This window comes from Hemitrygon akajei, chromosome 1 (assembly GCF_048418815.1).
Source record: "Hemitrygon akajei chromosome 1, sHemAka1.3, whole genome shotgun sequence".
Lineage (NCBI taxonomy): Eukaryota > Metazoa > Chordata > Chondrichthyes > Myliobatiformes > Dasyatidae > Hemitrygon > Hemitrygon akajei.
Genome location: NC_133124.1, coordinates 136,507,014 through 136,521,327, shown reverse-complemented (window position 1 = coordinate 136,521,327; position 14,314 = coordinate 136,507,014). Strand labels below are relative to the sequence as shown.

The following is a 14,314-nucleotide window of genomic DNA, read 5'->3' as shown; positions in this document are numbered from 1 at the left end:
AAAAAAAAAAAAAAAAAAAAAAATTCCTGCTCAGAGCAATGGATGGTCTGAGGAGCTGTTTAACAAAAAAACAGAGGGAACATTGACCACCACATTACACTAATAACAAGATATATTTGGGTCAAGTTCAGTGAGGGCTTGAAGGTAGCAGAATACAGCAAGTGGAAAAGATAATTTTAAAGCAAATATAGTTAATTTGCTGAGTGTTTGTTAGTTTGAGTGTTAGGAATGATTCTCTTCCTGGAACTAGATGCTGTGTTTGACCTTTCCTTCTGATTGTCTTGCATGTGGGCACGTTCATGATCATGAATTGATATTGAGCAGATGTATTTGCATCCAGTGGAAATATTATTTCTGGTCAGAACATTAATCAACTAGTGAATCTTTGCAGTGTGTTCCAAGAGATAAGATTAAAATAACTAACAAAATAATAGAGATCTAATGGTTATGGGGCTCTCCAAAGGCCTTTGAAAGATTCCAAGAAACTGTTCAATAAAGATAGTGCTGATGGGAATGAACATGATAAAAATCATGTGGATTAAGGACTTTTAAAATGATAGAAGGAATAAACTAGCCATTTTCTGGTCAGAGGACTATAAATATCAAAGGTATGAAAACATTGTAATGGGAATCACAATCTTTGTAATTATTTGCAGTGAGGAACTGATGTAATATAGCTTTTATATTTCAAAGTTGGATGTGGTGGGAATTAAAAGGAGCATGCCAAGAAGCTTCCATGGGATATAGATAAGCTTAAATGAATGTGTGAAGACTTGGCAAATGAAATATTATGTAGAAACGTGTGGAGTAATATGCTTCAACGTAAAGAATAGAAAGATGGTATATTTTTAAATGGCAAGAGATAAAAAGGTGTTGTTGTCAGAAGGAATTCCTTGTCCTTGTAAATGAATCACTGGTGCTCAACCTGAGGTGACAGTAAGTAATTGATTACACGAGTAAAGACCTTTTGCAATTGTACAAGTCCTGCTGAAATCACTCTAGGAATATTGCATACAAGTCTGGTGTCCTTACCTGGGAAAGGTATGCTTATAATAGAGCTAATGCAACAAATGTTCTGCAGATTGATTCCAATGTGGGTGGAATGTGCTGTGGGAAGATTAAACAGTTTGGGCCCATAATTTCCAGAATAATAAAGACAATTATTGAAACATTTAAATTCTTGTAGTGCTTCACAAGATAGTTGCTAATGACCAAAGGTTGACTGACTCTAGGATTCCAGATATTAACAACTGGAATTCCAGCATCCTGCTGATGCCTTGATTTTCGTTTCATTTAAAGCATCATGGTAAACCTAAACCAAAAATTAAACACGAGTAGATAATAAGATTTAAAATACACTATTATCAAAGTATCTACACAGAATACAATTTCGTGGCTGCTCGCAGAAGGATGAATCTCAAAGACATCGGAACCCATTCAAGAAAATATCAAACAGCGAGAACATGAAGAAAGAACAAATTGCGCAAATGGCAAAAAGCAAGCAGACAACACTTACAATATCAAACATCAAACCAGGAGTTCAGCAGTATTCATTTTGGTTCAGTTCAGCGTTGCACTGCTAGCCCACTGTAGCCCGCAGGGCAAAGCATTCTTTGCTGAAGTGCTCCGGACCACATCGGTTGCTTCAATTAAGCTGCTCAAAAACAGCAAATCAAGTTAACCTGAATCCAGGAATGCATGCAACATGAACCCAGAAGTCCCCCAATATGAGTCCACAGTCTCTCTGATCAATCCTTGTAATATGGATCCCAGGACTCCTGCACTTTCCTTCGAAAACAGCTAGCAAGATGGAGAAGGAAGACAGGTCAGGAGCAGACAGACGGTGCTGTACACCTGCCTGTCCTCTGCTCTCATCCTTCTCCTTATTGCCTTCAACCTTGCTTGATGCCTCAGTTGGAGAGAAGCAGTGTAGTTGATCACGAGCTCGTGCCCTGTCTCCAGGCTTCCAGGCTATACACTCCACACCAAACCTCACCAAACTTCCTCAGAGACAGCAAAGCACCCGATCATTCAATCGGTCCAAAACAAACCGTCAAAATGTAAATTACAGGTTCCAGTTACATGCATTTTAGTTGTGGAATCATTTTGAAAGTATAAGTTTCATGAACTGTCTGCAGGACGTTGCCGTCGGTCACGCTGTTCACTGGTGCCATCTGGAAACAATCAATAGATAATGATCTATTCACTGGTAACTCCAGTGAACAGTTAGCACACAGCCGCATGGCATGCTCTCATATGAGATATGGTGGAACAGACACCTGATGCATTCAAATGTTTCGGCTACTCAGACAAGACTTGAGCACTGCAAATTCAGAAAATCTAATATCCATCTTCGCTGTTGAACCTTGCTTGCAGGACAGGATGCCTGTTCAGCAGGTAGCTGAAGAATAATAACAAGATGAAGGGAGGCTGTTTGTTTATCTTTAAACTGATCTTATTGTGTTAGAGTTTACCAAACCTCATGTTCCATTCATCAACCGGTTTCCCCTCTGCTGCGATGCAAGTGTAGAGGCGACCCACAAATTTTCATATCAAATTTGTAAGTGAAATCATACCTGAAGATTAAAAAGGTAGAATTTCACGGCAGTTTTTCCGAGTTGGACTGCGACTTATTTCTGAGCGGGATTCATTCAAAAGGGCAAATAAAAATAATGCAAGTGCCAGTGGAGTAGCCATTCTTGTGAGTGGGTCAGTGTTTAGAGTGGCTTTGGTGCATCAGGCTTAGGCAAGGATAAGTATCTGGTAAGTTTCTCTTTTTGTCTTTAATTTCTCATTGCTCATCTTTTAGGGCAAAGTAGTATAGTGAGAGTGGCTTTGGGGCAGTGTATTGTGTGAGATGTGGGAATTCTGGGAGAACTCCAGTCTCCTGGATAAAGATGTCTGCACCAGGTGCACAGAGTTGCAGCTCCTCAGAGAATGTGTTAAGGAACTGGAGCTGCATTTCATTGACCTTTGGTGTGTACGGGAGAATGAGGAGGTGATGGATTGGAGCTACAGAGAAGTACGTAGTCACCCCTACATTGCAGGAGACAGGTAACTTGAAGGGAAATGCACAGCCAGTGCAGAGTATTCCTGTGGCTGTTCCCCTCAATAGTAGGTATACCACTTAAGATACTGTTGAGGGGGACAGCCTGGCTGGGGGGGGGGGGGGCGGGGAGCGAGCTGCAGTAACCAAACCTTTGGCACTGAGTTTGGTGCTGTGGCTGCGAGAAGAAGAGAGATGAAATGGACTGCACTGGTGATGGGAGATTCCATAGTCAGAAGAACAGGGACGAGATAGAGAAACCTGGATGGTATGTTGCCTTGCAGTTGCCAGGGTCTGGAATGTCTTGGGTCAGGCCCATGGCATTCTAAAGGGGGAGGGTGAGCAGCGAGAAGTCGTGATACATATTGGCACCAATGACGTAGGTAGGAAAGTGAAGAGATTTTAGGAAGCTAGGTAGAAAGCTGAGAAATAGGAACTCCAGAGTAAATCTCTGGATTGCTGTCCATGCAGTGAGGGTAAGAATAGGATGATTTGGCAGGTGAATGAGTGGCTGGGGAACTGGTAGGGGTAGAGGTTCAGATTTATAGATCATTGAGATCTCTTCTGGGGAAGCTATGACCTGTACAAGTGACAGGTTACACTTGAACCCGAGGGGGACCAATATTCTTGTGGAAGATTAGCTTGAATTGTTTGGGAGAGTTTAAATTAATTTGGCAGGGGGACGGAAACTGGAGTGATGCTCCTGAGGATGTGCTAGTTGGTTTACAAACAGAGGCAAAGTGTAGTGAAACTACTAGCAAGGAGAGGCTGATGATAGGGCAAAATTGCACTTGCAGGATGAGTTGCAATGCAAAAGGTGGATAAAATCGAAAAGGGTGAATACAAGACTGAAGGTGTTATATTTGAATGCGGGCAGTATATGGAATAAGGTAGATGAGCGTAGCACAGTTACAGATTGATTTGTATGATATTGTGGTCATCACTGAATCGTGGCTGAAAGAAGATTATAGCTGGGAACTTAACGTCCAAGGACTTGCATTGTATCGAAAGAACAGGCAGGTAGGCAGAGGGAGTGGCATGGCTGTATTGGTTTAAAAAAAAAATGAAATCAGATCATTAGAAAGAGGTGACATGGGGTCAGAAGATGTGGGATCATTGTAGGCAGAGCCAAGGAATTGTAAGGGTAAAAAGCCTCTGAGGCTTAGAATAGCGAAGAGGAGGAATCTATGTAGCTGAAGAGTGGTGAATCTGTGGAATTTGTTGCTGCAGGTGGAGGTCAAGTCATTGGGTATATTTAAGGCAGAAGTTGATTGATTCTTGATTTAGTCAGGGCATGAAGGGATACAGGAAGAAAGCAGGAGATTGGGGCTGACAGAAAATGAATCAATCATGGTGGAATGGCAGGGCAGACTTGATGAGCCAAGGGACCTAATTCTTCTCCAATATTTTATGGTCTTATGGTTTTTATGCTTGTTAATTTAATATTAATACTAATGTATTGTGCAAGAGTGGGCCTCTTGATCACCTTTTGTGTGTATGCATATGTCAGTACTCTTACATACAGTATGTCTTTGTAGTTACTCTAAATGTCTGATGGATGGCTGATTAATATCAGTGGAGAGAACTGCACACCACTGTGAACTGTCTGGGCAAAGTCTGGACACAATCACATGACTATAAATAACAGTTTGGTTTGATGAAAGACAGGCGACAACAAAAGAACTTGTAGCATTTGTGAAAATGAACTCCATGGTCAAAGTTACAGTGCCTTTAAATCTTATTAATCTAATCCTTCAGTGTTTTGTTATCCTGATTTATTTTGTTTCTTCAATTCATGCACAATTGCCAGCACTTGTAGCAGCAATTAAACCACTACTTCTCATCCCTGAAAGAGGTACAGATGAGTTTTAAACACTTAAGGCTAGCCTTAACCTCAACTAGTCATTGAATGTTGGTGCACACTGGTGTGTTCAACTAATCAGCACCTTGTTGGATTTGGTTGGATACTAAACACATTGAGAATGTGTGAATAGGGCATGCTCTGATGCTATTTCATGTGTAATGTTGCTCATAAAAATGGTAATTATTAAACTTCTCTGTCACAGTTTTCAGGAATTTGATATACAGACCTCAGCTTGGTGTAGTTCGGACTGGCTAACTATAGGAACACGTAAAAGCATCGAAGGAATTCGGGTGTGTGGTTCCTCTATTCCAGCACCATTTATTTCTTCAAAAGGCCATGTCTGGATTGAGTTTCATTCTGATGACAGATACACTGGAAAAGGCTTCAGGCTCTCTTATGTAATAGGTAAGTATAGAATTGGTATATCTTTTGAAAAATGAATAGGATATTTTACAGCCTTATTTAACAACTTCCAGTCATACAATCCACTGATATCTGAGTTGTTTCCGTACAGGTCTTTTGTATATCCCCAATTTAAATTATCTTGTGGATGAGCTAGGAAGTTGAGGCTATATGGTTAATCTCTAGCCATTTCCTGGAACATTGCCTTACCCTGACTCTACGAACTCATTCCTCCACTTGCTTCTTCTCAACTTCACATTTTTAGTAATCTTCTGGCTTATCTTCCACATTCTATCTTGTATAAATTTGAAACCATTTAAAATAGCTGCCTGTTTCCTAACTCTGTCCAAACACAATGATTTTTAATTTTCTTACCTTTGTGTCTAATTCTCTTCTCTGTATCCTCCTACAGTCCTACAACTTGCTAATATCTCTGTGTTCCTCCAAGTATGATTGCTTGAACATTCTGATTTTTACTAGTAACCTTAGTGGCTGTGAATTAAACTGCCATGGTCCATATCTTCTGGTATTCTCCCCCTAACCAAATTTTTTGGTCATCTGTCCTTTTTAACTCCCTTTATTTTTGATTGGCATTGAAGTTTGTTTTAAAATGCTGCTATTGATGAATTTACATGTATTATGGATTACCGTATTGTTGGAGAAGGCTGGAGTATGAGATATCTTTGAACTTGGGGGTGTTGAGATCTTGCATCTCAGATCATTCTTAGAGTATATCCTTCAATTTTATATGTATAATATTGCAAGGCCATGTGTATTTAAGGAAATGCTTCCTTAATTTGTATTGAACTGACATTTGCATGTCATCTGAAGTTCCTCCCTTCCCCCCCACCTTCTTCCTCTGCCTTCTCATCTTTTTTTCTCCAGTCCTGATGAAGGGTCTCAGCCCAAAACATCAACTGCTTACTCTTTTCCGTAGATGCTGCCAGGCCTGCTGAGTTCTTCCAACATTTTGTGTGTGTTGCTTGGATTTTCAGCATCTGCAGATTTTCTCTTGTTTGTGGTAGTACACATTAATTGGCAATAACATGGATCACAATGAATTAATGAACAGATTGGTTTGCTCATTTTTGAAGTTAGGGAGTGTTCAGAAATTCACAAATACATAAAGACTGAAGATTTTTCTTGGGCTGCAGGAATGCAGATTCTTGTCCAAAGAGTTTTTTTCCATTATTTCACTGTTACTAAGATTTAGAAAGTACTTGCATTGTAGAACAGCAGTGTTTTCGCAGTGAAATTTTAGAGCATTCCAACAGGGAGGAAGGCCCATGACAGGGCCAAGTACAGGGTCAGAGCAATGTGGCACGAATTGTCTTCCAAAATTTTCCTGTCTGAGATTGTGTGAAGAAATCTCATGCACCGTTCTTTGGCAGTATTTGCCTTTCATTAATTACTTACATTTACTATGTCCCCAAACTAGCTCTTTATCTTGCTCTCTTAAATGCAGGGGTCATGCCACAATAAATGAAACTGTTAAAGAAAGGTGAATGTGCCATTGGAAAATAACTGAAAATGAATGAATGATATTTCTGCTGTCATTGATTATTTTTGCTAGCAAACAACTGGAATAAGGCTTTCTTAGATAATCCATTTTAACCTCTTATGCAAATCATCATGCAGAACTAAAAGCACATTTTGCCTTTTGAGTGCTTAAAGTGACAGCAGTTTTTATGAGGAGGAAAATTATAGAAGTACCAACAGCATTGTTTTTAATTGGTCAGGGTTACAGCTTTACATTCTGTATGCTGTGCTTCCTGCAAGGTAAAAATGGGTAAATATTAGAATGTTTCATTAGCTATAGAATGTTTTAGGCTGTCTTAAGATTGTGAAGCATGTTAAATAAATGTAACACACATAAAATGCTAGAGACAGCATCTACGGAAAGGAATAAGGAGTTGCAACTTTGGGCTGAGACCTTCATCAGGATTGGAAAGGAAGTGGGATGCAGTAACTTTTGTTAAGGAATTCTAATGAAGTAACTATAAGAAATATTTTTTGAAGTTTTTATTTCTCCAGCTACTTACTTTTCACATTGTGATTTAATTATATTTTCAGGAAGGTCTGTGGAGGCAAGCTGTAACTGGGACCAGTTCCACTGCAATAATGGAAAATGTATCCCAGATACTTGGAAATGCAACTCCATGGATGAGTGTGGAGATAATTCTGATGAAGAATTTTGTGAGCGGTCAATGCCTCCTACTGATTTCCCATTTCAGCCTTGCACTTATGATCAGTTCCAGTGCCTTTCCCGATATACAGCATCTTATACATGTTTACCCGAGTCCCTGCGATGCGATGGAAATATTGACTGCCTTGATTTGGAAGATGAAATAGATTGTGATGCCCCTAGTTGTGGTGAATGGCTAAGAAACTTTTATGGCACATTTAATTCTCCAAATTATCCTGCCTTTTATCCTCCTGGAAGCAACTGTACGTGGCTAATAGATACAGGAGACCGACGTAAAGTTATTTTGCGCATTAATGATTTGAAGCTGGATGGCATAGGCTATGGGGATTATATAAAAGTGTATGATGGTCTGGAGGAAAATTCACACAAATTGCTTCGTGTTCTAACGCCTTTTGATTCCCGGACACCAATAACGGTTATCTCCTCTTCGGGTCAAGTTCGGATACATTTCCATGCTGACAAAGTGAATGCAGCTAGAGGTTTTAATGCCACCTACCAAGTTGAGGGATTTTGCCTTCCATGGGAAATCCCCTGTGGAGGTAATTGGGGTTGCTATTTTGAACAGCAGCGCTGTGATGGTTATTGGCACTGCCCAAATGGACGAGACGAACACAACTGCAGCTCATGCCAGAAGGACGAATTCCCCTGTTCCCGCAGTGGTGTGTGCTACCCTCTAGCTGACCGTTGTAATTACCAGAATCATTGCCCAAATGGCTCTGATGAGAAGAACTGTTTCTTTTGCCAACCTGGTAATTTTCACTGCAAGAATAACCGTTGTGTTTTTGAGAGTTGGGTGTGCGACGCACAGGACGACTGTGGTGATGGCAGTGATGAAGAAAACTGTCCTGTGATTATCCCCACCAGAGTTATAACTGCAGCAGTCATTGGAAGTTTAATCTGTGGGTTGCTGCTTGTGATCGCTCTAGGATGTACCTGCAAACTTTACTCTCTCAGAATGTTTGAACGCAGGTAAGTTCTGAATTATGATACCATATTTGTTGTGAATAAATTAAAAAGCATAGTTCTTGTAAAGCAAAATTATTTCATATAATCTAAAGAAATAATTTCAGATATTTCTGTGCCTGCTTTAGAATGAAGATTGAAGCATTTTCCTATCTGACCATTTTTAAGTATTTTGTTGGGATTGTTATGGTGGGAAAGGTTTCACTGCTAATGTAATGGTCTTTCTGTAGAAGCAGTGTCTGGGTTATGGTTAGAGATAACGGGTGCTGTGGAATGTGAATTCAGTCTTTTGTTTGGCGTGAGAGGAAGAGAGAAGATGTTGGAGAGAACTGGTGATAGGATATGACCCGGTGGGGAAATTGTGTTTAGATGGAGCCGGATGGTGAGATTGACTGAGGATCAGTGAATTGAGTTCCAACTGGTGCATGTTTGATTGTTTAACTATAAATGGGCACTTTCTGTTTTTTCAGTTCTGGCAAAGGGTTTCAGCCCGAAATGTCGACTGTACTTTTTCCCATAGATGCTGCCTGGCCTGCTGAGTTCCTCAGATTTCTAGCATCTGCAGATTTTCTCTTGCTTGCCTTTTGGTTTTTACTTTCTTTTCTTTACTAACCTTTTAGTTAAAGATTCATAAATATAATTCCTTTAATCGTATGCAGTGTGTTTCTTGGCACTGAGTTGTAACAGGGTTGGAAATTACACAGCATGCACACAAACCGAGGTTTGGGGTGGGAGAGCCGTCTCCATCTTGTGGGTTTGGCAGGACTGGGCTGTGTCTTCCCTAGACTTGTGCAGCCAAGGAAACCAGGGGTTTCATTTGTGGGGGCTTGTCCAGGATTGATTTTGTTGGATGCTGTGTGATTGCCCTGAGCATTGATCCAGTGGGTTGTGTGTTTAAGCCTTTGTTAAACTATTGTCTGGTAAAGTGATTAAGATGCGTGGTTATGGACGCTGCAGGGGTTGAGTGGTGGTGAAAATCCATGGGTTTACCAGTAATGAATGCGTGTGTGTATTGAGTGGGGTAGACATTTGTATCCCCAACAAATTGTTTAAGTACCATTCAAGCATTACGATCATGGAGCAGAGGTTTGACAAAATGATGGGCAAAGATTTTGATTTAGTTCAGACTAGCACTGATGTAACAGCAGTGGAACTGCCTGGTACTGTTGGGGTCGTGGGAGAGGTGAGGGCCATGGGCTGTCCATACTTTCTGGGAAGAGGGGAGCGTAGGCGAGCATGTCAAATCGGAAGCAGTTTCCTGTAGCTGGATGGGGGGTGAAGAGCGGGGACTTCAAAGACAAGTTGCTCTCGTTTCTCTGGAGCGAGGGGAAGGAGTGGTCTGATGTGGAAGGTCTAATAAGTCCTCCAGCGTGGGGTGAGCATTCTGAGTTGGTAGTGGCCTTGCCTTCCTGGCAAATAAATGGTAAAATGCCCAGGTCCAGTGTCCTAAGAATGTTCTCAGGAATGAAGCCCACCCTTAAAGGGGAAGAAGAATATGAGACTTAGGCAGAGCCAACCTCTCAGATGCTGGATGAGTGGCAGTGCTCTGATGACGTGAAAAGACAACAATTGGAAGAGAGTTTGAGGGGGCTGGCTGCTGATGTAGTGAGATCCATAAAGACACAGAAACTCTTTGTTTTGTATGTGAGTTACATGCAGGATGTGCTAGCCTGTCTGAGTGGTGCGAAGTGGTTTAATGTGCTGGTCTTGAGGAGTGAGTATTATCAGATTCCCGTGAGCGAGGCTGTCAAAGAGAAGACGGCACTCCTATGTCTACTGGGATTCTTCCAGTTTGAAAGGATGCCCCAGAGCATATCGGGAGCCCTGGTGACTTTCCAGCATGTCATGGAGAAAATGGTGGGGTATATGAACTTGACGTATTGGTGTACCTGGATGATCTCATAGTGTTCGGGTCCACCTTGGAGGAACATGAAGCAAGGCTACTGAAGTTACTGGGCTTCTTGAAAGCTGACAGGTTAAAACTTTACCTGGACAAGTGCCAGTTCTGCAAGACATTTGTCAGCTACGTTGGGCACATATTCTCACAGGATGGAGTAGCTAAGATAGAGGCGGTGACCACATAGCCACCTTGTGCTTGTTCCTTGGATTCTGTGGGTATTATTGTAGGTTTGTGAAGGACTATTCTAAACTGATTCACCCTGTAAATAAGCTTCTGTGCAGTTACCCTCCATTGGGGAAGAAAGGGAGGACAAAAGGAAGGGATGGTAAAGGTTATCTTAGATCTTCGGAGCCTTTTGAAGCGAGATGGATGTGAAATGTGAAGATGCCTTTCAGTTGCTGAAGGAGCTGCTGACAAAAGCGTCTGTGCTGGCTTCAGCAGACCCGCGGTTGCCGTATGTATTGCATACAGATGCCAGCAGAGAGAAGTTAGAGGGTGTTCTGTATCAGGATCAGGGCACAGGGTTGAGACCTGCCGCATTTGTCAGCCAGAGTCTGTCATCCTCCAAGTGGATCTACCCCATGCACAAATTGGAGTTCCTGACATTGAAATGGACTGTGTGGATAAGCTAAGTGACTTATGCTGCCAAGTCCGAGGTGAGGACAGACAGCAACCCTTTAACTTGTATCCTGACCTCAGCGAAATGTGGGAAAAGTATGTGATATGAGAAGGGAGCTGAAAAAGGCTTATGAACTAGCTGAGGTCTCAGTTATCAAGCAGAATCAAGGAAATGAGAGGAGGTAAAAGAGATCAAAAGGTTAATGCCTGGAGTCAAGTCCTCAAAGACTTTGGGGCAACCTGGGAAGCATAAGTTGGCTGATTAACCCTTCTAGAAAAGAATGTGCTGGTGGCTTGTACCTTCTCTATTTGGGAAGAAGAAAATGTTCCAGGGGTTGTCAGAGATGCCGTAATTGTGTCCTTGCTCTGGACTGGAAATAAATGAGTTGTTGCTACAGAGGAGACTCTCCCTTGACTACCACCTGGCTATCCTAAACTGTTTTGATCAGATAGCAAGGAGCTGCTTTCCAAATTGCTTTGTGAATTCCATCCATCTACAGACACAATGGATGTGATCTTCACCAGGTGACATCTCTGACTGGTACAGAGAGGAAATAAACTATTTGGGTGGCCTTTCATGACCCTGCAAAAGCCTTTCATTTTCACAATTGAAGGAAATATGAAGCATCCTTCACAAATTTGGCTGTCTGCAGACCTCCTTTTCTTGCTCGAGTTTGTTAAGGATATAGCAAGCTAAACCAATAGAGCTGTGGTGTATTTGGATTTTCAGAGAGCATGTGTGAAATGTAAAAGGCTGGAGCACAAAATAGTGTATTAACATTGATTAAAGTCTTGCTGTTACTTAGATGATAAAGTCAGAATAAATGGGTCTTCAAGCTGGGGGGGGCGGAAATGAGAATGACAGTGTTTCAATAATGGTCTTAGGCTCTTGATTATTCACTATCAATATTTATCGAGGAGGAATTAGAGTGTTAGGTATCCAAATCTGAGATTACATGAGAATAGGTGAAAAGATGCTGTTAACTAAGAGCAAGCTTGATGTTTTTATGCATGAAAAGCAAATTGCAATGCAGAAGCAACAAATAACTAAAACAAGAAGTGGCAGGGGTTTGAAATGTAATAATAGAGGTAACTATTGCAGTTGTATGGGGTATTGTTGAGACCACACCAGGAGTACTGCATACATCTTTGCTTGTATAAATCTTCAATAAGATGTCACTGTCAGGACTTTGGTGTGTCAGACTGGCAGATTTTCCAAACTACTGGATGTTGTTTGTCACATTAAAAAAAAAACTATCAATGTTTTTGAAGAAAATGACAAACAACATCCATAAGGGAGTTTAAAGGGAGCATAAGTGGAACACAGTGAGTTTCAGCTTGTATGGTGTTCTCATCTCCAGCTCTGACCCTTACACCCAGCAAGGCAAAACTGACCTTGTAAACACTCAGATGTGTGATGATGAGGGCTTAATTGACTAATGAATGTACTGGGTACCAAATCAGGATTTCTAATGATTAAATACTGCATTATTGCAATTTAAGCATACAAGCAAGCATTGGAGGCAGTTTGGAAGAGATTCAATATGCTGATTCCTATCCTGAAGAGTTGTCCTAACAACTGTTACTGGTTAGACTTGTATTCTTTGGATTTTAAAAGATTAAGGAGTGTTGTTTCAGTAAGATAAAATCTTAATGGGGGCATAACAGGAACTATGATGTGATGTTCCTACTGCTGGCAGAGTCTCAGCAAGGGGGATTGTGACAAGTGTGAGTCCATGAGATTGTTTCCTCACAGACTGGTGAATCTCTGGAATTCTGTACCCCAGATGGAGTCTGGATAGATCACCAGAGATATTTGAAGAGGAAGTAGATAAAATTTTGAAAGTTTGGGGAATTGAGGTCTAGGCACATTGGTCATGATCATACTGAATTGCAGAGGCAGGCTTGAAGGATGATATGGCCTTGTGAATATGAAGTTTGTTTCATGACGGTTATGCAAGATCAATCACTGTGCAGTTGGGTATCAGGCAAGGCAGTGTCATTGCTCCATTGTTCCTTGCAGTCATGTTGCATATCACCTCCAATAAGCTTTGTGCTGAAATGGAGCTAATCTACAGGGTAAATGAGACATTGTTCAGCCTATGTGAATGTTCTTGTCTAGATCTAAGGTTACTGACACGTATCTGCAAGTCATTGACCAGTACAAAATAATGAGCCTTGCAGTTCGCATCTGTAAAGCAAACCAGCTACTATCTACTAACCTTGCTACAGTGGTACAAAACCATCCTCCAATGATAAAAGACCTGAACCATGCACACTATAAGTTCAGAGCTACCTCTCAGTAAATGTAGACATTAAAAGGGATGGGACTTTTATCATCAATGTTCCAGCACAGCCCTAGGTTCCTCTATGATCTTTGTCTCAGAAGTTGATGCCAGAACATCCTTCAAGAGGATGAAACTTCACAGTGCCCAAGAGGAACGTGGTGAACTTCCTCAAGACTATCACCCAGTAGCTCTCACCCTTACTGTGATGAAGTGCTTTGAGATGTCGATTGTTAGTATTTACTCCGTTCTAAGCAGAGGCATGGACACGCTACAGTTGCCTATTGCCACAACAGGTCTACATTGGATGCAATCTCACTGGCTCTCCACTGGGCTTTAGACCACCTATACATAAACATCAGCCTGATGTAGGTATTGCTAATTGATTAAAACTCAGTGTTTAACACAATCATCCCCTCAATATTAATCAACAAGCTTCAAAATCTGTGCCTCCTTCTGCAAATGGATCCTTGGCTTCCTCATCTGGGGACCATAGTTGGTGCAGATCAGCAATAAAACTTCCTTCTCACTGGTAAACAACATGGGTGCACCTCACAGATGGCTCAAACGCCATCCACGGTTGTTGGCGGAATCTCAATGGCAACACAGCATACAGGAGCAAATAAGATCAGCTGGTCAAGTGGTGTTGCAACAATAACCTTGCAATTCATGTTAGCAAGACCAAAACCAGCAACTGATGTATGGACACAGGAAAGAGGAGTTGGGAAAACATGCACCAGTCTTCAGTGGAAAAGGTGAGTTCCTGAGTGCCAACATCTATGCTGAGTGAGGCCTCTGTCAGTGAAGGTTGACCATGGATGTTGCATCATACCTATCTAGATGTGCCAGCCTGGCAGTACAATATGGAGAGCAAGCCTTTGCCCATGTAGCTATCTTTTCCTCTCCATGCATCCGATGAACCCAAAGGAAATGGCAGAGCTGATACAGTTTGGTGCCAGCAGCTTTGCAGGAATTGCCATTCAGCATTGAGCTTGATGTAGGACTGCTTTAGGGACTCCAGCTTCAGATT

At 41.5% G+C, this 14,314-nt stretch overlaps 1 protein-coding gene across 1 annotated transcript in view; it reads left to right on the top strand.

The window, feature by feature from the left end:
- lrp12 (low density lipoprotein receptor-related protein 12) overlaps positions 1 to 14,314 on the top strand; it is a 78,449-nt gene that overhangs the window by 51,218 nt on the left and 12,917 nt on the right. The window contains exons 4-5 of the mRNA XM_073052066.1: positions 5,113 to 5,315; positions 7,386 to 8,487. Coding sequence (XP_072908167.1) covers positions 5,113 to 5,315; positions 7,386 to 8,487 — 1,305 coding nt within the window. The remainder of the gene's footprint in view (positions 1 to 5,112; positions 5,316 to 7,385; positions 8,488 to 14,314) is intronic.